Consider the following 23943-nt stretch of genomic DNA (forward strand, 5'->3'; position numbering starts at 1 on the left):
ATAATAATAATAATAATAATAATAATAATAATAATAATAATAATAATAATTTTATTTTTATCCCACCTCTCCCAAAGGATGAAGCAGCTTACATAGTGTCCAATTCTGGACACTACAATTCAAAATGGATATAGACAAGTTGGAGCGTGTCCAGAGGAGGGTGACCAAAATGGTGAAGGGTCTGGAAACCATGCCTTATGAGTAGTGTTAGGGAGCTGGGTATGTTTAGCCTGGAGAAGAGAAGGTTAAGAGGTGATGTGATAGCCCTGTTTAAATATTTGAAGGGGTGTCATATTGAGAATGAAACAAGCTTGTTTTCTGCTGCTCTGGGGTATAGGACATGGAGCAATGGATCCAAGCTGCAGAAAAAGAGATTCCCCCTCAACATTAGGAGGAACATCCTGACAGTAAGAGCTGTTTGACAGTAGAAGATGTTCCCTCAGAGTGTGATGGAGTCTCCTTCTTTGGAGGTCTTTAAACAGAGGCTGGATGGCCATCTCTCAGGGGTGCTTTGATTGTGAGTTCCTACATGGCAAGGTATTGGAATCAATGGCCTTTGTGGTCTCTCCTAACTCTCTGATTCTTTGAGAAAGAGACATCCAGACTTGTGCTTTTTTCTGGGCACCTTGTTTTGACCCCAGAATCAGTGGCGGACATGTCGGGTGGCCCAGCCACGGTGGTGCAGGACCAGAAGCCAAGGTAACAGGGGAGAATGGGAACACTGCAGGGGCAGGTTACTCTGTGTTGCACCTGGAGTATACTGGCCATTGCAGACACAGCCTAAGATCGCTGAGAGTTGGTGGAGGAAACAATTTGGAGCCCCTGAGTTACTTAACTCCCTTGTATTTTTTAAATAGCAAAAAATAACACAAAAATGTAATTGAGTAGTATAGCAGGCAGTGTTAATCTTTTCCCTGTAAGGTTAACATTAACAACTTTATTTTGGGATGGGTGAGGGCTTTGTAACACATTATGTAAGAAACAGCCACTTAAAAAGTAACTCTGCAAGCTCTGGGCCCTCCCAATGGAAAAAGTAGAAAATTGGATGTCAAAGTTGGCAAAGAGCTATCATTCTCCCTCATCTCATCCCAGTTCTTTTGAGAGAAAGAGAGAGAGAAAGATGTAGAGGCAGCGGGATTAAAATAGCATCAAGTACGCTAGCTTGATATTTATAACCCAAGACAATCACAGCACATTAATTATCCAAAATTAAAAACAGCAGGTGCTTGCTCCTACTACTAAAAGTATTTGACTCTCTCTCAGCTATGTCTCTAATGCACATTTTGATTTTGGGAAGAGGAAAACAGAGAGACTTGAACCTATGGAGTATATGTGGGTGTATTTGTATGTATGTATATAATGTATTTGTGTAGGGAAAGGGTCTATGGGGACTCTGCAGCTATTTTTCAGCTCCCAAGGTTACAAGGGGTATAATCAAAGTCATTGGTTGCTGTGCCAAATTTCTTGCCCTCTACTTTGCCCTTGACAAAAAACAAAACAACCCCCCCCCCCCCACATTTAAATATAATGGAAAAGGATGTGAATGGAGGGAAAGAAAATACATCTGTGAGAATTTCTCAGGTGGAAGGCTGACCTTTCAGCATTTCACAGATGAAAAGTGGGACATGTGTGGCCAAGCAGCATCAGAATGGGCTCAAGATGGCAACGGTTATTAATGATGATGAATACACAAGTTAGGAGATGCTGCAGCAGTTTGCTTTTGTCTGAGTCTCCTGGGAAAGGGCAGATTCCAAAAGGGAAATGTAGGGTATGTACACTTACACACAGAGGGTCTCTATATTGAGTAACAACAACAACAAAGACTAACTAGGAAAGTCAGGAACTTGTGAATACGTATTCAACAATAATACAAAAACTTATTTAAACCATAAATTGCATGTGCTTACTACAATAATACAGTTCTCATTCATAGGATCAACATAAGTTGAAGTTGATTTGATGGCAATTAACAAATAGATATTCATATTGATATTTATATGTATTGTATATAATTATATTCATATTTATGTATGTATACACATGTGGCATAGTGGTTTGAGTGTTGGACTACAACACTGGAGACTAGGGTTCGAATCTCTGCTCGGCCATGAAACCCACTGGGAGACCTTGGACCAGTCGTATGCTCTCAGCCTCAGAGGAAGGCAATGGCAAACCTCCTCTGAACAATTCTTGCCAAGAAAAACCCATGGTAGGGTTGCCTTAGGTTTGCCTTAAGTTGGAAACGACTTGGAGGCATACAACAACAACACACAGACATGAATGACATGACTGAGTTGACGTCTGCTTAAGTATATGTGAAGTACTGAACTACTGCATCGAGAGGTTAAGTTCAATGGAGGTGTTGTACAGCTGGCGCCAGATAAAATGCCAAAATGCTCTACTTTTTTGCCTTCTGTTTGAGGAAGAGACTGGGAAAGAAATAGATTTCAAAATGGCTTTCAGAAGGCAAAGTAGCATGCAACCCAAATCCTGCCAGTGGGTTGATTTAGGGGCCACGCTGGCTCAGCAGGCGCCTGCATACATTTCTTGGCTTCATCAGATATGCAAATATGCAGCAAAGTGCTTGGAGACATATGAATAGGAGAGAGAGAGACACACAGGGGAGATGGAGAAATTTAAGTCTAATGAATACATTGAGCTGATCCGTACCTGTCATTTCTTGAGGAGAAACAAGACATTAAGCGTAATCTAGTTGGCAAATGCTTTTATGAGGCTATTATTGATCCTAGTACAAAGCATAATTGCATGGCTGGCATTCAGCCTGGATGGCGGAGACAGGGCAAGTGACTGGAGCTGTGGGTGGCTGTACCCAAAAAAGGCAACTTGGAAAGTGTGGAGAAGCTGCATGATTGAAGTGACTGGCAACTTTGGGGAGTGGTTGTGGTTGTGGTGGTAGTGTGCCTCCAGGTCCTTTCTGATGGTGCAAAGGGTCTGGAAACCATGCCCTATGAGGAGAGACTTAGGGATCTGGGTATGGTTAGCCTGGAGAAGAGAAGGCGACATGAGAGCCCTGTTTAAATATTTGAAGGGGTGTCATACTGAAGATGAAGCAAGCTTGTTTTCTGCTGCTCCAGATATAGGATTTGGAGCAAGAGGTTCAAACTACAGGAAAAGAGATTCCACCTTTACATTAGGAAGAACTTCCTGACAGTAAGAGTTGTTTGACAGTGGAACATGCACCCTTGGAGATTGAAGGAGTCTCCTTCTTTGGAGATTTTTAAACAGAGGCTGGATGGCCATCTGTCAGGAGTACTTTGATTGTGAGTTTCTGCTTGGCAGGGGGTTGGACTGGATGCCCCTTGGAGTCTCTTCCAACTCTGTGATTCTATTCTATGATTCTGTGAGTGTGACTCTCCCAAGGACGCCCAGTGGGTTTCCACAGCCAAGCAAGGTATTGAATCCTGATCTCCAGAATCGTAGTCCAGCACTCCAACCACTATGCCATGCTATTACAGAACTATGGAACGAACAGGAATGGGTTCTTACATCACAAAAATAAAGAACAGTTCAAGCTGTTTCAGTAACCTTTTTATTCAAAAGTGAAGTGAAACAACCAGGTCAGGTTAAGCCTTGCATAAGTAAACAAAAGTGTTTCAAACCTTCTAGGGAATAGGACCAGCGGCACACTAAGCTTGTTCTCTCATGTCGGCTAAAATGGGTTTATGCATTCAAGAAGGTGAACCTTTGAGGGTAGGTGAATCGAGGGGTGTGTAAATTATGTGAGACCCAATCCTAGGTTTCACACTCATAGGAGTAAGGCAGTGTTCAGGTGCAAGTGTGTGGGATTAAGTGGCTTGGGTAGAGCTTGGAAAAGCTCCTTCTTGGGAACTACAACTCTCACAATCCTCCTGTCAGTATGCTGGCTGCGGGGTTCTGGGAGCTGTAGTGCCCAAGAAGGGACATTTCCCTGCTCTGAGTTTAGAGATTGGCTACCATTCCATTCCAAAAGCCACCCATCTTGCTTCTTGTTGTGAAGGTTCCTTGGAGTGTTTGCTTGGGCTAATTTTTATCATCTGGAGACATCTGCAGCCACCTTTTCTAGACAAACAGAAGGAAGGGCATTTCCGACTATAATGCATAAAAGACCTGGAGGAAGTGTACAATAGGTAGAATCAACAGTGTTTATTTAACCGAGTGTAGACAAATATATGAGAGGCCCCAGAGAGCTAGAGCTTCTTAGGAAGAAGTGATACTGGGACTTAGCATTGTCGTTTCTAGGAAAGTGTGGTTTTGATCCTTTCTAAAGGATCACTTTGCTGAATGATTGTACTTCTTTTTACATTTGCCTCCTACAGTACTGGGGCATGATGACCCTCAGATCAATGTTATAGAAGAGCTCTGTGTTGAGTTAATAGTTTGTTTTCTTTAACTAAGATTATCTCTCAGTTCCTAGACCAGGGATGGGCATCTGGTGATCCTCTGGATGCTGTTGGACTGCTGCTGCTACTCTGTTTAAGGCTGATGAGAGATGCAGTCCAATAATATCTGGAGTGTTGCCCATCCTGCACTGAACCATGGTTCAAGTTAGTTCATGAACAAGAGGATGAAGCTCTGGCTTGAAATGGTTGTGTGAATGGTTATTATTGCTTCTCACTAGTGTCTTGCTGTACATACTCCTTTGGCACCTGGATTTTGTTAAACCAGGAGTAGACAACCAGTAGACCTTCTAATGCTGATGATTTACTACTCCCATCACCCCTCATCATTGGACAGATTCATTGGGATTGATGAGGAATGGAGTTCAACAACATCTTGATGCATAAATGAGAATATTGTTGTGGCTATGTGCTTCCATAATGAACATCAGCATGCCTATAAGTACCACTTACGTGTGTGTGTGTGTGTGTGTGCAGTTTCATGTTTGTGGGTCTCTCAGGATGCATCTACATTGTAGAAATAATGCAGATTGATACCACATTGAGTTTTGTAGCGCAATCCTATGGAATCCTGGGATTTATAGTTTGACAAAGTCTTTAGCCTTCACAAAAACTACAAATCCCAGGAGTTTGTAGGACAGAGCCATGACATTTAAAGTGGCTTCAAACTGCATTATTTTGACAGTGTAGATCCATCCCTTATCTTGTCTTCAAAGCCAGCAGCTCAATCCTATGCTGATTTGCTCAAGGTAAACTTGCATAGGATTGCAGGGATACTGGCTACATCTGTCATGTTTACCTTGAACAAACAAGGCCAGAGTAAGAAACAAGGTGGTCCTTCAAAACATGCACACACTCTTAACATACACAGAACTATTACTGCCAGTTGATGTTATCATTACCAGCTGCAGTATTTGCAGATGAAGACAGACATCCTCATAGTGTCAGAAGATCCCGAGACCAGTTTTTCCTGACAAGAAAATTCTTGAACTTTGTTTTTCACCTACATTTTACCCACTGTTGACCTTTTCACTAGCATAAAAGCTTTCTCAGAGTTTAATTTATACACTAGACCAAATTGTGGTTTTGGGTAAACTGATGCATGTTTATCATATACAGTAGTTGTCTTCCAGAATTTTCCCAACCCCTTTGCTGATAAGTAGCCAAAGGGGTTACTACTTATTGATAAGTAGCCAGGGTGCAAAAGAGAGGGGTATTTATAACTTTAGATGAGACTCCAGATGCTTTCAAGGCTCTTTGCATGTTGAAACCTGTAGAAAGTCTTTGACATCTGTCGTCGTCGTCTCCTTCTACTTCTCCTTCTTCTTAAGAAAACTTTTTGAAATTTGATTTTCCTCATCTAGGCATCTTCCCCAGCAGATAAAGATTTCCTGTCTAAACAGATTCTTCATCTCTCTTTCACTCACTAAACTAACACAAAGCCCTAAAGTCATGTACCGCGTGTAACGTTGGTGTTGTTATTTTTCACGAAGAGTTTGATTTATTGCAGTAGAGCAAGCTATCAAAAAAAGCAGGCAACAACATCCACATGCAACCCTCTCCCCCGCTTTAACGGAGTTTTCTCAAATGACATTGTTTGAAAAGTTGAAGTTAAAAAATAAATAAATGAACCATATGCATTGGGTGAAGTCACCAGGACCCAAAGGCTTTAATAAAAATCTGTGTTTTAACTTAGTGCTGTAAGGTAGACCAATGTTGGCACCAGTCGGATCTCCAACTGGAGGGCATTTCATAACTGGTGTGTCAAAACTGAGGACATCTCCCATGTTCCCACCCAGTGTATCAGTCCCAATTGTGGGACACAGAGAAAGGTCCCCCTAACAGATCTCCATCCTCAGGAAGGCATATATGGGGAGAGGGACTCCTTTAAAAATGGAGTCAGTAAGCACCAGGTTGCCTCCCCTAAAATATCTGGCACCTTGACTCCTGGTCCTGATATCATTATTACAGAGTAAAGCAAACTTAAAACAAAATTGCATTGTCAGAAGGATAGACCAGTGAGCTCTATTCTATAAAACATAAGCAACATAGAGATTTCCCCCCCCCCTTTGCAAACAACCCAGGTGTTTAACGTGCACTTTCTCTGGATGCCACATGTCTCACTGGCATCTGATTCTCATGAGGAGAACACACGGGGATAAGATTTAGATTGTACTCCTATATTCACTTACCTAGGAGTAACTCTGGGATGAACATGTATAGGATTGGACTCTCAGAGTTCTTTCATTCTCTCTGTATATATGTTTGGGGGGATTCCTGGTGTTGCCGCTTTTAAAATATATTTCCTGTTGGTATAAAACCCCATGATAGGCTTCCCTTAGTGTCTCCATAAGTTGGAGGAAATGACTGGAAGGCACACAACACACGCAAACACACCCATTTTTATAGTCATAAACTGTTTTCTAAGTCTCTTCTGACCCGAAAGAAGGATAGTAAACAGAGGGAAGAGGTAAAATATTAAGAATAATGAAGATGTAGCATGAACCCGCTCTTGAACCCGCTCTTCCTCAACCTCTTCTGTGAGTTTTGCTCTTGTTTTGGGCAAAGTTGTGGGTGTTGGGTGCCTGGAGGCACTTCTTTGTCTTGGGTAATAAAAGTTCAGCCGAGCAAGGAAAATGCCGAACACCTGTCTCTTCTGTCAAGCTGCAATCTACAGATTATAATGGTTTTTAAATTATGAATTTGTGACAGGCATTTTTCTTTCTCTTGTGAACTAAATACATCAGACATCCTTTTTTTTTAAAAGCCAAAAACAAAGAAACACTCAACAAGGAAATTTCTGTCTCTTTCTCTCGTTTCGTCTCCTTTCAGAGTGAGCCAGGATTCAAAAGCAAACCTATAAACTCTTTGGCTCTTCAGAGAAAGATGCCAGCCACAGATGCAGGCGAAACGTCAGGAGTAAACTCTTCTGGAACATGGCCACGTAGCCCGAAAAACCCACAAAAAACTATTTGAAAAGTAACTTTGACCTGGGGTACCATCTCACCTGCATTGTAGCCCCCTCTGCAACAAAGCAGGATCAGGATGAGTGCAAATGCCCCAGTAGGGGGCACCCTTGGGCCAACCAGCTGTTCCCTTGCCCACCTATATTAATCATCCTCCCCTGTCTCTCCCAGCAAGATGATAACTCTTCAGGAGTAAAGATAATGCTTCTGTTCAAATTTATGACCGGGTGTTTCCTAGATCCAAGCCTGAGTGAATTTTGGAACTGCTGGGCAGGAAATAAGCTAATAATGGGATTTTATAATGTGCGGTTTCCCATATATGGGAGTGAAAATTAGTTTTTGACCTCCCGGCTGTTTGGTTGAATCTTTGCAAATCCCTTTGTTCTTCTTCCTCCTGGGGCACAGGGAGGAATGTGTGCCGTATCAAGGGATGCATGCTACAAATCACTGTTGTTTTGCATTTTGAATTGATTCCAAAGGGCCATGTTGCTAACTTACCTACTTTAAGTCTATTTCTTTGAACCTGTTCTTGTTAACTCATTTCCCCCCAAAGACATAGCTGTGTTAATCTGGAGAATCAGTATGCAAGGGGATTTTTTAGCACCTTTGAGACTTAATGGAAAGAAAGAGGTTGGTAGCATAAGTTTTCGTAGACTTGAGCCTACGTCTTCTAACATGCATCTTAGGAAGTAGACTTAAGTCTACAAAAGCTCGTGCTGCCTACTTCTTTCTTTCAGTTAGTCTCAAAGGTGCTGCAAGATCCCTTTGCATACTCATATTTTCTTTCTGCACCTTCAGTTCTTTGATTTGCCACCAGTCACTCCCCAAAACTTCTCTTAACCCTGTCTACATCTTGTCTTCTTTTGCTCTCCTGTTTAATAATATACCTAGTGGTTCCTGGTGCCTTCTATATCAGTGGGAAGGCAAATCCACTCTGGGTTTTAATCCGAGCTTTGGAGGCGCTATCAAAGTTGCTAAACCAATGTGGGGGATGGAGGTCAGCCCATTGGATGGATCCTTTAAAAATCACATTGAAGCAAGAAGTGGATGAACCACCCTACTGACATGGATTCCATCAGCCACCGGGAATGCAGCAACCTCCTTTCAACCGTTCCTTTCAACTTCTTATTTTTCTCTCCTGAAGTTCATTCATACTACACAATTATAATGTTATGATTCAATGTTATCTGCCATGGCTCCCTCCCATGGAATCCTGGGATTTATAGTTTGATGAGGCACTAGAGAGCTCTGGTTGAGCACTCTAAATGCCCTTCCTTAAACTGCCAATCCCAGGATGTTGCCAAGGCAGTTGAAACGGAACCATAACACTATACTGTCAGCCTTCCATATTTGTGACTTTGACTTTTACAACTTTGATTATTTGTGGATTTAATTAATGTGTTCTCTTTAGGAATCTCTAGGCCCTCCAGTGTGGCTCTGTGCCCAAATTTTGCCAGAAGTTGCACCGAAGGACCTAGAAGTTCCTAGAGAGAACACTTCTCTAGGCATCTGTAGGTCCTCCAGTGCAATTCTATGGTCAATATCCAGCAGATGTTGACCACAGAGTTGCACTCAGGAACCTTTCTCCAGACGACTCTATTCATGCTGTCTCCCTCTTTCCCTCTTCACCCTCTCCATGCACACTTCAACAGCTTAGCACCTTATTTCTCTCCTGAATAAAAAGGATCCACATATCCTGGTGAATGTGGAGGTTTTGCCTGGTGAGCCAGTAAAATCCTGCCTAAAGATTTCCTCCTTTCTTTTGCAGTGACATTTTTGATGCTATGTTCCCTGTTACACACATTGCGGGAGAAACCGTCATACAACAGGGTAAGCACTACCGCTTCATGTATCTGGTGGAAGTATGAAACCCATCATCCCCGAGAACTCATTTTCTCCTTATTGGTGTGGAAGACGGGGAAGGTATCATTTACAGGGGAGGAACAGAGAACTAAATTTCTGGCTCAATATAAGATAGTGGCTCTGTAGCCAGTGGGATGGTAAATCTACTTTAGTGGATTTTAGTTTGAATTTTAATGGGGATGAATTCCCTCAAATAGGTTCTTAGCCTACCTCTAAAATAGGCACATTAGGTAGCCCCTGCAAATAATACCAGAGTTCTTCTGATCAGAAATTTCTTCAGATTCGTCAGGGTTGACATGAAGGCACACAGCAACAAGTGCATTGCATATAGATCCCTCATGTGCATTGTGCATGCATATATGTGTGGAAGTTTGGTTGTACAACTTCACAATTCACTGGTGCAGTGGTGTTGCACAACAGCCCCATAATTCCTATGTGTGCAACATTATACTCCTCAGTGTAAGATCTCAGCTATGTAATGATATTTGAAAGCATTTCCCTCCAGGAAATCTAGAAAAACTAAACTTTGCTTTTATTTCTTCACAGGTGATGAAGGAGACAATTTTTATGTGATTGATCAAGGAGAAGTGGATGTAAGTGATCATCACCTCTTGCCAGAATGGAATTGATTATTTCACCTCTGGGATCGTGGGACCTTCATTGGGATGGTTTGGTTGTGCTCTGTTGGTACGCTGTGCTTGCACAGTTTCCAAATTTGTGCGGTAGTAGTGAGACAGTGTGGTGTAGTGTTTGAACACTGGTCTAGGACTCTGAAGACCAGGGTTTGAATCCTGACTTGACCATGTAAACCCACTGGGTGACTTTGGGCACATCACACTCTCTCAGCCTCAGAGGATGGATGTGGCAAACCTCCTCTGACCAAATCTGGCCAAGAAAACCCCGTGATAGGTTCACCTTAGGGTTGCCATAAGTCAGAAAATACTTGCATGCACACAACAACAACAACAACAACAACGTGGTGAGGGAAGGCAGACAACATCTGCCAATGTTGTGTTGGCTTTTTCTACAAGACCTTCCTTCCTTCCTTCACAGCAGCTGCATTTGTATCTTTTTGGTCTTGCCGCCACTATGTAAAGCAGTAGAATTATTCCAGTCTGATGTCTCGGAATACACAAGAATACTCTCCAGCACTAAACCATGCCACCCAGCATAGCTTTGCAAACCTTGGTCCTGTGAGTGGTTTCAATTCTGGGACTTGCCATCCCGCAAAGTAACAGTTCCAAACTCTAGAGGTGAATAGAAGTCATTTTCCCAGGCGGTGCAGTTGTGTGCCAAGCTTATTTGTCCATACGAGGGAGGTTAATGGGGTATCATAAGCAAACAAATTACTCTAGGTTTGGAACCCCTTTTAACTGCACCTGTAGGCAACATTCTTGCCACCGAAAGCTCAAGATGGAAGGCTATCAAGATGGAATGCGCCTTTGGGGCTGCGTTGAAACTGGAGCAGGCTCTTTTTAGTAATCACCCAAGTTAAGTTACGTGGAACTCATGTCTTCTCTCTTAGAGAAGGAGTGGGAGCCTGAGGCTAACAGTTTCATCTTCAGAAATCTCTCTTTGCTTCCCCTCCTCCAAACTTGCCCTGGTTGGAGGACTTGAATCGTGGAATAGTAGCGCTTGCAAAAGGAAAGCATCGGTGGAACAGTCACAAGACTTCAAATAGCCTTGCTGTCTGAAATGGGAGACTGAAGGTTTTGGAAATTTGGGAGTACATATTTGGAAATTATTTGAAAGCAATAGTATAGTGATTTGAATGTTGGATGATCACTCTGGAGATCAGGGTTCAGTTCCTTGCTCAGTCATGAAGCTTGCTGGGTTGCTTGGGCAGGTTACATGCTCTCAGCCTCAGGGGAAAGCAATGGCAAACCTCCCTTGAACAAATCTTGCCAAGAAAATCCCATGATACGTTCGCCTTAGGGTCGCTATAAGTCATAAATGACTTGAAGCAACAAACAATTCAAGGAGACAGTCCTTTGGATATAAAGCCCTGGTTGGGAATTGTACTTCTTCTAATAGGGCTGGAGTGTGTCTCTGGAAAAGGATGAAACTGGGATACAGAGAGTGCCTTAGCTCCTTCCCCTGCTTTGTGAACATCAAGAGTTTGGGAAGAGCTGCCCAGCTTTTTAAGTTTCATTATTAATTATATGTTTATCCCTTTTTACTCCAGTTTGCTCAGGGAAGTAGATACGTACCTCTTCCATATCTTATCAACGTTGCTGATTTAACTGAGTTAAATGGGAGCAAACGACATTTGTATTTTGAACTATGTTTGCAGCAGATGAAGTAAGCTGAGGACAAAGCGGGAAGAGGAGCAGAAAACCAGGACATTTTAAAGCATCTGAAAAAGATGGAGGGTATGAGATCTTCCACAACATGCCCATCCTGACCACAAGTACAGTTGTCTTCCCCTTTAAAGTAAAACCAGTTAACCTCTTTGTGGGTTCTTTAGGAAAAGGATAATCTCAAGGCCAAAAGGGTTCACCAACCCCATGCAACAGGCCCCTTCCCACCCCTGATCTATTTTGAGGAGCAAGCAATGTATTTTAAGATGGCTTGCAGTTATTTTCGTGAAAGCCGTTTTTTCCAAAGCACTTGTTTGTGTCAGGGGGCTGTCTAATTGGCATTGTTGGGAACTGAAAAACCTCACGCTCCAGAAGTCATTTGCTCCCCAGGAAACCCGTGTGTGACTCATTTTTCCTATCAGGGAAGGTATATTGTGTCTCTGCGGCCACATTGGCAAGCCAAAAAGCAAGAGAGAGGGGGGAAAAAGGAGAAGAAAGACTTCACAACATCACAAGTGCAGTGTTGTTTATAGATGCACGGTGGCATTCAATTTTATTTTTAAAACTAGTGGCACTTTGGCAGCTTGCAGGCTTGTTGTGGGTATCAATTTTGTTCCATAATGGCAGTGTGCCTGTAAGAATCCAAATTCCACACTGAAGTTGAGAAAAGTCAAATTATGCAAGCTAAGAAAAGTTACACGTATTTGCTTGTTTAGATTTACCATGTTAAGACTAGCCTTTTCGTCAAATCCCTCTTCACAAAACCCTTCAAGTATCTGTATGGGCTTTGACAAAGTTCCATAGACTTTCTTTCAGAAGTTCCATAGACCTCATCCTCCATTGAAATGGAGTCTAAACACGACTTAAATGTGCTTATTTTGCTTCCTTTTAAGCTTAATATGATTATTTTCCCAATGCATTTCCTTCTCTCAGTGTTCACATTTTTTTCTTTGCACACACACAAATGTGGGTGAAGCAGCGTCTTTATCTAGGACAAGTTATTTTTTAGGTCTCCAACTTCCAGAATCCCATAGCTAATGAGATTCTGGGAATTGCAGTCCCCCAAAAGGAATGTTTCTCAGCTGTCTGTCTGTCTGTCTGTCTAGAGCTGCCTGTGTGCCCGCCTATCTATCTGTAAATATATTCCTCTTTCTAATTTAGATAACATTTCATGCATTTGAATAGACTGTCACCTTGAAAGCGCTCAACTTTCGCCACTCTGGCATCATCTAAACTGGCTTCTTGCTCTCAGGTGTAGTGGTGAACTAGGTCTGCATAAAATTGAATTTCCAATACAGTTACTTTTTGCATGTGGAATGGTCCTTCACCTGAGACAGTAAGACTTGGGGAAATTCTTTCTTGGTCTGCAAATCCCAGAATCCCCAGGACTCCCTCATCTTGGTAACTCTGGGAGTGAAATCAGAGCTCTGGTGCTGCAACAAACTACCCTTCTCAGAACTCCATAGGATTGAGCCATGTGTCAACCTTTGCAGCCTTTGTCTCCCCTCGTTCTCTTTCACCCTCTTTTTTCCTCTCTCCCCAACATCTTTGAGGCTTTTGATGGTAGAATGAGCTGTAACACATACTAGGTATCAGAATTTAAATGAGACTCTGAAGCAGACATTTCAAAAACCTCTTTCCGAATTAAGACAAGAGCCATAATTTGACACTCATGTCCAAAAAGGGCTACTCAAGGAGCCTAGAATTGTCAGAATTAGCCACCTTCAGGGGAGCCTACACCCTGTGTTTATCCATGAATCACATCTGGGTGTATTTGAGCATGAACCGGTGTTCTTCCAACCAGGAGAAAGCAGGCAAGACCAAAGTAGTGATTCATTCAGAGATGCAACATTCCTGTCACTTCTCAGGGCCAAGAAATGTCTGTGTTTTCTATAGTTGTTTTTGTTTTTGTTGTTGTGTGCCTTCAAGTTGTTTCCAGTATATCACGACCCTAAGGTGAACCTATAATGGGGTTTTCTTGCCAAGTTTCGTTCAGAGGGGGTTTTGCCATCGTTTGAGTCTGAGAGAGCATGACTTGCCTAAAGTCACCCAGCGATTTTACATGGCTGAGCCGGGATTCGAACCCTGGTCTCCAGAATCATAGTCCAAGACTCAAACCACTACACCATGCTGGCTCTTGTTTTCTATACTGGGAGCGAACTAATGCTCCAGTTGCAGCATCAGGATCTTGTTTTCCAGTTCAGCCCACTTTCATATTCAAATGATAGGTGGCTATTATTTAGAATGATTTTAATGTTTGTTTTAATGTGTTTTTATATTGTGAGCCACCTTGGGTCTCTTTTTGGGAGAAAGACAGGATTAAAATAAAATAAAATAAACGATCCCTTGACCATACTCTGTTGGGTCACGAAATAAGATTTGAAAGTCTACAGCATTGATTCTCAAACTCTGGTCCTCCAGGTGTTTTGGACTTCAGCTCGCAAAGAGCCTCAGCCATCTTGGTCAAAGTTTGGGATTCTGGGAGCTGAAGTCCAAAACACCTGGAGGACCAGAGTTTGAGAATCTCTGGTACACAGCAACTGAGAGTGAAGCGACTGCATCAGATGTTGGATGCCACCAAAGGGCAGGAATTGTTTCTTATTGACTTTCCTATTATTGTGTTTCTATTGCCGGCCAGAGGTGCTTGTGGGATTTCTGGGCACATGTGCCAAAATAATTCTGCAAACTTTGGATATTGTGCATCTCATATCTGGCTGTTTTCAGCTGTGCGTCAAGTGGCAAAATATCTCGGGTCAGCCCTGGCTGGATTCATGGTTGGAAAGTGCGAGGAAGCTGAAAATACCCCATTTTCCTGTGTCTGAAATGATCTACTCTGCCATTAACATCCAACCTGTCTGGGAAGTGTCTGAGAAACAGCTTTGAGAAACATCTAGTTAAATTCACCATCAAAAAAACCCTCCGAAGACAGAATACCTGCCCGCTAAATTGAAGAACAAGCTTAAGGTTTTTACATTTCCGTAGTCAGGCAGCAGCATCGGTACTTAAAGGACCCTGGCAGCATGCCCAGCCATATCTGGCGAAACAGAAATGACGGGTTTCCAGTAAAAATGTGCAAAGTACCTGTTGCAAAGTGTGTATATTCGAAAGGTGGGGGGGGAGAAATCCCTCATCCATATTTCCAAATATAAACCATCTTCCTGTTAGTGACTTTAATTTTACAATCCTTACTGTCTCCTTCCACCCATCCACTTCCCTCCATAAAGAAATCCCGTCAGCCAAGCTTTTAAAATAGATTCTTGGGATAGTTTCTGAGCTTATTCTGGTCAATATCTGGTTGAACCTGCATAGCTATCTGTGGGCAGTTTCTCCAGTTTTCTTCTCATAAACCACCAGTGCTGTTGAGCTGTGCCATGGACTTTACATACTTGGTACGAAATCAATCAATCAATCAATAAAAAATATCGATGCATTATACTGCATTATAGGAACACAAAAGCCCAGACTGACATAGAATCTTGTCTTCTCTTCACCAGGCTGAAAATCCCTAATTCCCTCAACCCATCCTCATAGATTTTGTTCTCCACTCCTCTTATAATCCTGGTTCCTGGTTAACATACTCTTTAAAAAACTCCTTAAAAATGATAAGTGAACAGCGGGAGGATCTTTTTGCCCTGTTTCCCCCCCTGCCTACCTATCCTAACAGTCAAGTTTACAAGACATTGAGGCACAAGTCATGGTTAAGTAGAAAAAGCATTCCAAACCTACTAAAAGGAGGAGGGGAAAAGAAAAGATGAAGTAAGCTCACCTGGATAACGTACAAGTCCGCCGCAAGTAAAGCAGTCGCTCATATATCCAAAAGGAATGGAAAACAATAAGAGGCCCAGAAATGCTTTTGATCTCCAGAAAAGTTGAAGGCTTTGGCAGCATCTTCCCTTTTTCATATTTGGATATCTGCAGCTCCGCATTCCTTTGCAACAACATGAAAGCAAGGAAAGAAAGGGCTCTTTCGCTCCTGTGCAGACTGGGTTCGGCTGTTGAAGTAACCGAAAAGGAATGCTTGGATTTTGTACCCCATTTTTTAGGACACTGTTTATGGAAAGATAAGCCATATAGACAGAGCTATCAGATCAATGCTTGTGTATAGTCTGGGAAAGTTGCTTTTTTGGAGTAGTTTGCACCCAAATCACAGGTAGGAGAGGAGTTTTCCCTGTTCCGGAGGCTCAGGCCAAAGTAAACTGCTGCAACCTTTCCTAGCTTGTGTGTTTTTCACACAAAAATGTGTGTCATTTGTATAAATGAGTTTATTAATGAGCGTTGCCCTCTTGATCGTACTTGGATGTTGCTTGGTCATGTATGTCCTGGTTATCATCTATGAAATGTTAGTGGATATGGACTAGGGATAGGGAGGGAATCAAGCTTTTATTCTCCAAATATTCTCTCCTATTGACTTATGGCCCCTCATTCAACCTGTGCTTCTACCCCGGGGGACAAACCTGGATTATTATGTCATTCAAACCGGGGTGTGTTTTGTGTGTGCGAGGAAATATCCTGTAGGATTTTAAAAGCTTTTTGTTTCCATCTTTGAAAAATTATCCCTTAGGCCCTTTAAAAAAAGTAAAAAAAAAATCCTCGCTCCACATTCTTGCTCAGGAAACCAAAGGGCTAAAAGAGGCTGGGACTTTAAATAGACCTTGTCTGAATGGACTATTTTGCTTTCTTCTCTCCTTTTCTTTTAAAAAGCAGGTTTGCAAGTACAGTAAACTTAGCCTGGCTGAACTTTCCACCAGAGAAACAGGATGACAGGACAATGTATCATCCATGTACTTTGTCATCATCAGGACACCAAAATTTACTGTCAAGTCTGGCCAAACATTGAGGTTTTAAACTCTGAGTACAGTGGCTTCCTGCTTGAAGCATGTGGGTCATTTGTATAAAGTCCCCCGTTCCTTTTTGCTTTTATGTGTCTGATACTTAAAAATGGCATTTTTATTGAGGAAGGAAACACGGGTTCTTAAGTTCACATTGCTACAGAAATACACCATGACCAGATGGCAGCATAACAATTCTCCTAAGGCAGCCTTCTCATGTGTTGGACTTCGCTTCCAGTCATCCTCAGACAAAATGACAATTTCTTGCTTTTCAATTGGGGAAAACGTAGAAGAGGACGAAGAAACAGATTGCCAAAAAAGGGAAGCTAAGAGGACATAAATGCGCACAAAACTTGTATAAACCGACGGACGTGTATAGATGCAACTTTAGAAAATCTTATTATACTTTAAACAGAAAGACACAGTATACTTGCACAATATGTTGTTAACTTTAAACAGAAAGATACAGCATATCTGCACCATATGTTGTTCTCTGCCTTGAGTCTTATTATTGAGAGAAAGGGAGTACACTCAGCTCTCTTTATCCACTGATTTTTTTATCCACGGATTCAAGCATCCACAGCTTGAAAATATTTCAAAAAAGTATAAATTCCAAATAGCAAACCTGGATTTTGCCATTTTATATAAGGGACACCATTTTATTATGCCATTGTATCTAATGGGACTCAAGCATCCACATTGGGATCCTGGAACCAAACCCCAGTGGATAACAAGGGCCCGCTGTATATAAATTAATATGATGATGATGATGATGACGATGACGACGACGACGATGATGATGATGATGATCATCATCATCCGTGTATAATATATTTCTGTTTAAGACTGTGACCAGGTAGTGCAACTATCTGGGCACTACCTTTTGATGAGTGAATTCAAGTATTCCCAGTTTTCATCTGTCCACTGTTGGGGGGGTATGCTGTCTTTGACCCAATGACCAATGATGGAGCTGGCTCTGCTCCTTGACCATTCGCCCTTTGATGGCCAATATGAACATTGCCACAGAAATGGATAAAATTCTAATGAAGTTTATAGGCTGCTGGTAGGGCTGGAAACATCTTTTATGTAAGATGTTTTCTGCCGTCTCACTTTCTCTCTGGTTTCCCAATGACGGCGTTTTCCTACCGCCCACCCTGCACCTATCTCCTCGCCTCCTTTCAAATCTGAATGAAAAGGCCTCCAGAAGTGACAGTTCTGTCCCTGGGTTCGATGTGTGCTCCCAACGCTACAAAAGCGAAGGAGGGTCACACTGGATGCCAGCAAACTGCAGGGAGCTTTAAACTCAGAAAGAGTAAATACAGTCATTGTACTGAAGCAAGAAGACTTGAAATTCTGTCCGCAATGCAGGTTGTTTCCCTTCTTTCCTTGTTTCTTTTTCTTTTCCTTTTTTTCTGTTGGTGAGGAAATGGCTCAGCTATTGTTTTTGGCCTGTTGACTTCCAGAGACTGTAAGCACAAGAAATGAAAGCTATTTTGTCATGTGTTATTTTGGTGGACACCGACCCTCTCCCCCTCTGGCAAGGTTCCCCTAAGTTAAATGGGTTTTTTCTCTTTCTGTTTCACTGACAGGTATATGTGAATGGAGAATGGGTGACCAGCATCGGAGAAGGGGGCAGCTTTGGTGAACTTGCGCTCATCTATGGGACGCCAAGAGCTGCGACTGTCAAAGCCAAGACCGACCTCAAACTCTGGGGCATTGACCGCGATAGCTACAGGCGCATTTTAATGGTGGGTTCAAAACTTAATGATCTGCTCAAATTATGCCTGCTATTTGACCGGGTCCTTTAATGATGCTATAAACCCTCATGGCACTTCTGTTTCTTAAGTGAGAGTTTCAAGGCTTTTAAATTTAGGCTTCCTTTTCCTAGGTCCTGCTGTATTTAGGAAATAAATAGGAATACACGGTTTTGTATGTGCATTGGGGAGAGAAAGGCACTGTCAATGGAATGCTGCCTTCTACAAGGCAAGCATCCAGCCCAGAAATTCATGCCCAGAAATGCAATGAAATAGGCAAACTCCCAGGACATTGCTAGAGGAATAGATGGCCAGACTCTAATCTTGCTCTGGATAGTATAAAAAGGCAGGACATAGTGAAAAGCTGGAACTTAAAAAGCAGCAGCAGCTTCTCGTTGTGTGCCTTCAAGTCATTTCTGACTTATGACTATCCTAAGGCAAACCTAACTTGGTATTTTTGGCAGACTTTGGGCCTGAACTGACAGGCCAAAATAAAGCTGCTTTGGGTTTCTAGACAAAGGTCAGAATAAAGTTGCTTTGGATCACTTTGGAGGTATGCTCCTTAAATGACACATGCATCTTAAGAGGCCTGAAGCTGTGCCAAAGCTGCGATCCAATCCTTAGGACTGGAGCATGGCTTTGGCGCGGCTTCCACCCTCTTAGGACGTATGCATCATTTAAACAGCATACCTTCAAAATGACCCGAAGCAGCTTTATTTTGACCTGTCTTTTCGGGCCCTTTGTCTAGAGAGGGTTTTCCTTCCTTTGAGGCTGAGAATGATTTGCTGAAGTCTGTCTTTCTTGAAAGGCCATTCCAGAATCTGGGAACAACTACCAAGAAGGTCCTCTTTTGTATATCCCCTCCAAATGTGCCTCCAAAGGTGATGGGACTGAGAGATTAGCCCTGCTTAGAAATCTTAAAACCCAGGCAGGCTTGTATGGGAAGATACAATCCATCCTCATTGTATGAGAGGAGGCAATTCATTTCTATGGGGCCTGTGCAGGAAAAATTGTGTTGGATTGTGCCTGCTGTTATTTCTTTATGGGCAAATTGTCCCGCTCAATCTAGATCCCAGTCTGTGGTTTTTTACATTGCCTTCCCCCAGTCCAAATCTTTTTTCCCCCTCCCTGGGTTGGTTCTTCCTTTCTACTCACTTTGTCATTGACTTATTGGGAAATATAGCTTGCCATTAATCAGAAAGACCAGATGGAGGATCTTGTGCAATGCCTGTTCTTGTCAGCCCTATGTTCTTTGAAGGGGCCACATTGGTCATCCAACTAATAAATCCAGGAACGCTTTATCCATGGCCTGGACCTCCTTGTGGGTCTCTCTGGGGGCAAAGCAGAATTAGCTATGAGGATTCCCACAGAAGCTCCTGCAAACACTGAGTGAATTTCCTTGTTGGGACACTGGTTTGTGACTAATCCAAGTCAATCACTCAGCCATTTCCAATAAACTATCTAGGTAGTACTCTCAAACAGAAGCTGTCAAATCTATTAAAGTATTGACTCTGCTGAAATCTGGGGGTGACATGGGGAACAAAGATTGGGTTTCTCCAGATGCACCAATGAGAAAAGAAGTTTTAATTTTCAGGGAAGTCACTACATTTAGTCATTGCAGGAAAAACAGCTGAGTCTCCCTTATCTGGAATTCTGAAATGCAAAGTACTCCAAAGACCAAATCCTTTTTCATGGGCAGTTGAGATAGTGACACCTTTGCTTTCTGATAGTTCAGTCTACACAAACTTCGTGTCATGCATAGACTTATTAAAAATATTGCATAAAATTACCTTTAGGATATGTGTATAAGGTGTATATGAAACAAATGAATTTTGTGGATGATGGGAGTTACAGTTTGTCAACATCTGGACGACCACTGGTTGCTCATCCTTTGTCTAGTGCAACTGAGAATTGTAACTGGGAATGCTACAGTCTTCTGATGTGTTTTGATCTCATGATCAGGACACTGTTTCAGTGATTTTCTTTTCTCTGTGTGTGTCAGGCTCTACTAAAAATGCACATTCTAAGCATAATTCAATATCAGGCTTACATAAGGATTAACTAGAACTCAATCCTGGGACCTCAAGCCAGCTGTGTACCTGCCAGGACTGGACTTTTTGTTTGTAACCTAAGCCTGGGTCTGCCATTTCTCTTGATCTTGGTTGGTCTGTCCTCTTAAATCCTAGTGGAGTTTTCTGGGGACATAGCCAGCCAACAATTGGTAGTTTGGATATATTGTTTGGGGAGTTGAGGAAGAAGCAGAAGTGGGCAGAAGAAAAGAAAAGAAACCACTAGCAAAAGAGTTAGAAGCAGAAGAGAAGGTGACGAGCCGGGAAGAGAACAGATTGAAGGAGAAGAAAGGAAAGGCAAGAAACCACAGAAGGTGGATCTGAAGGGAGTAGGCGGTTGGACCTATGCTTCTGAAGATGATGGATTCCCCTGATGTTTTCATGGAGCCAACAAATGCAGCTGGAGAGATCTTTTTTGACATTCCTTTCCTCAGCTATGATACCCTTCGTTTGTTCTTTCTCCTTGGAGTATTGAACTGGATGGCACAAGGCATTACTGCAAGTGTCACCATGATGTACTCCAGGAGAACAGGGTTCGAATCTCTGCTCAGCCATAGGCACTCACTCTAGGTGTTTTGGACTTCAGCACCTATAAATCTCAGCCATCTTGGTCAGTGGGCTGTGATTCTGGGAGCAGGAGTCCAAAAGACCTGGAAAACCAGAGTTTGGAAATCATTGCAATTTAACCCATCTCTTTCTTTCTTTCTTTCTTTCTTTCTTTCTTTCTTTCTCTCTCTCTCTCTCTCTCTCTCTCTCTCTTTTGGTACCAACTTTGCAGGTTTAACTAGGATGACCCCTTTTAACCTCCCCAAAGAAGAAACTAAAATACATATGTTAATTTGCAGCTACAGGTGCTTATACCTCTTTGTTGAATATTGATAATGTTGCCTGTGCAAGGATGTCTATACAAGGATCATAGCCCTTGAAGAATGAGCTTCCTTCTTTTGCCAAATATTTGGAAACTCTCAGTCTTCTTGGGGGATTGTTTTAATATGGTGATTTTGTGAATTTATGGCTTTAGAGGGTTTTTTTGTTCAGAGTTGTTGTTTTTTGCATAGTTTTTAACACGGCTGTGGATGCTCAAGAGAAACATAAGTTATCAGCTATTGGAAATAAATAAAGGCCTTCATCAGGAGGGCCAGAAGAAACCTGATTTGGATTAGTGCAAACAGTGGAGAGACACTGACGCTGAGTGGTGCTGTCTCCAAGTATCTGCAGGTTGCTTCATAAATCAAGAACTGTACATTCAAGATGGATGGATGGAAAGAGCATGCAGTGAGTCAGGGAAGAAGGATCATTTTTTAGACCATAGACTTTGAAGGGGCCTCACAGGGCAATGAGTCCAACATCCTGCTCAGTACAGGATCTCATGGTAAAGTATCCTAAGCAGGTACTTGTCCAGTCTCTTTCTAAGGATGTCCAGAGAAGGAGACCCCATCACTTCTCTAGGCAATTGGTTCTATTGCTTAAAAAACCCAATGGGATAAAGCATATGAAGACTACCCTCCCTCCATTCCTCATGCTTTGGATTTCTTAGAGATGGACTTATTCTGTCACTCTTTATAGTATGTCTGTCTGGCAACCCTGGTTCTTGCTTGACACCAGATGGACAATCTGACAGCAGTCTCCTCATGATAGTACATTTGCAGAGCTTTGGAAGGCTTATTTATTTCCGTATTTTGGACTACAGTTTCCACCATTCCTCAGCCAGCTTTGACATTCTGGTTAGGGGAGTCTGGATGTTGTAGTCCAAACAGTGAGTCTCCCAAACTTAGGTCATTTGCTAGAGCTGTGGCTAGTCTATTCTTAACATCCTCAGCAAATAATCTGCCTTCCCTTTTGTTGGAGAAACATTTTGGAGGCTCAAAAATATTTGAGATTTCCTTTTCTTTTCATCCCATTTGATCCCTTCTGCTGAAGGGGGCCTCTTACACACTCGTCATTCTTCCTTCTCTTTGGCATTCTTGCCTCCTATAATCTCCAGAAGATTTTTCTCCTGCATCGGCTTCTTTGTTTGTCCAAAATTTTCTTGATTCCTGTCCGGCTTGGAACCGGGTGAGGAATGAACCCAAAGCTGCGGCAGCTTTAAATGTTTATCCTACCCTATAAATCACTGCTGAATATTTTAGCAATATTTCTAAACTCCTGTGTCGGTTTGTCGGGATCTTTTTGGCCGATGGGATGTCCAAATGGGACTCCAGGCAGCAGGTGCAGTAACATCAGAGCCACAAAGACGGACTGTTGTGTGATGGTGTGTTTGTGAAGACTAATCGAAATGGCATCAGCTTTAATTTTCCTGATGTTGTATTGTGTTCCAGTCCCTGGACTTGCTCTCTGGCTGTAAATCTCTTTTTGGCATTCCTCTTTTCTACTGAATGTGTGTGCTTCAGACAAAAACACATGCACCCACTAATGTAGCAGAAATCCAGCTTTCTAGAATATATCTTATTGGCATCAGATTTTAAAACATTTCAGTTCTGAAGTTCCTCAGTTCTTTTCAGGGCCATTACTAGACTGGAAAAAATGTTTTGAGGGCAATAACAGATTAACTAATCCATTAAATTTACATGAGGAAGCCTAGTAGTAGGACTAAATCAATATGGTGGTGAAGGATATTTTCTGCAGCCATGGAGCTGTAACTGAAGTCTACTAAAGCTGCTCAATTTCATTACAGTAAGGCAGGCACCTGCCTGGTTTTCCTTAGTACCCAGTTTATGCTGCACGACTTTGCCATTTCTACTCTGGACTTAGTGGGAGGACAGAGATGAATACACAATATCCAGTTTTCCATTCACTGTCCCACATGGAGCTGTCAGGTTTGGGCCAGGCTTTGTTGTTCCAACGTCTCACATTTCCAGGGCTCCAGGCATCCTCCATCCAGGAGAAGAAGCCAGGTTCCTCCAAAAGGGAGGTCAGTGAAGGGTCAGAGAAGGCCAGGGCACATCAGAGCAAACACAGAGGAAAGAGAGAAAGAGATGAAGGGTTCGTAGCACTTATCTAACCCAGCCTGTTGCTCAGCAAAATAACATCTGCTTTGCATGAATTCAGTCTCTGGAAACTCCATTTAAGAGTAGGACCTAGGAATCTTGGAGAGCCACAGCTTGTCATCATAGACCAGAGAGATGGACATGTGGTTCTCCAGATGTTGTTGTGCTGCAGCTCCTTCTCAGCATTGCCAGCGGTGAGGGCTGATAGGATCTGCAGTCCAACATATGGAGGATCACCTGGTCAACTGTGCCTGAAATAGGCAATAATAACTTAGATCAGGCAACTTGCGGTTCTCCAGATGGTGCTGGACTCTACCCTAGCCATCAGCCCTAACCAGCATAACTCTTAGGACCTTTTCACACGGAAGCACTTACGTGGGTAAAACGTTGCTGAACTATTGCAGGAGCATGAAGGTGGGATCATCCATCTTTTAAAATGTAATTGAGGCTTCCTGCTTTCCTTTCGTCTATGAAGTGTTCAGAGAGAAGCCAGGAGAAGGCATTTTTTAAATAATGGGATCTTCCATTATTAAAAAAATGGCTTCTCTGCAAATGCTTTGTCAACATAAGAAAAGTGGGAAACCTCAATTACGTTTTAGAAGTGCGACAGATTATCCCATCTTCACGCTTCTGCAACAGTTCAGCAATGTTTTACCCATGTAAGTGCCTCCGTGTGATCAAGTCCAAAGACCTTTCTGTTTACCCAGGCCTTTGAGTGCTAGGTGTCTGTTGCAGAAGGTCTTTTAACCAGAGTGTGCTGTATTGTATCTTTATCATC

The 23943-nt window shown here is 42.4% G+C and overlaps 1 protein-coding gene across 3 annotated transcripts in view; it reads left to right on the forward strand.

The window, feature by feature from the left end:
* The window catches only part of PRKAR1B (protein kinase cAMP-dependent type I regulatory subunit beta), a 79488-nt gene that overhangs the window by 28969 nt on the left and 26576 nt on the right, over positions 1-23943 (forward strand). For all 3 annotated transcript variants that reach the window (XM_042437402.1, XM_042437401.1, XM_042437404.1), the window contains 3 exons: positions 9132-9193; positions 9773-9819; positions 17945-18103. In XM_042437402.1, coding sequence (XP_042293336.1) covers positions 9132-9193; positions 9773-9819; positions 17945-18103 — 268 coding nt within the window. The remainder of the gene's footprint in view (positions 1-9131; positions 9194-9772; positions 9820-17944; positions 18104-23943) is intronic.

This window comes from Sceloporus undulatus, chromosome 8, assembly GCF_019175285.1.
Source record: "Sceloporus undulatus isolate JIND9_A2432 ecotype Alabama chromosome 8, SceUnd_v1.1, whole genome shotgun sequence".
NCBI classification, from domain to species: domain Eukaryota; kingdom Metazoa; phylum Chordata; class Lepidosauria; order Squamata; family Phrynosomatidae; genus Sceloporus; species Sceloporus undulatus.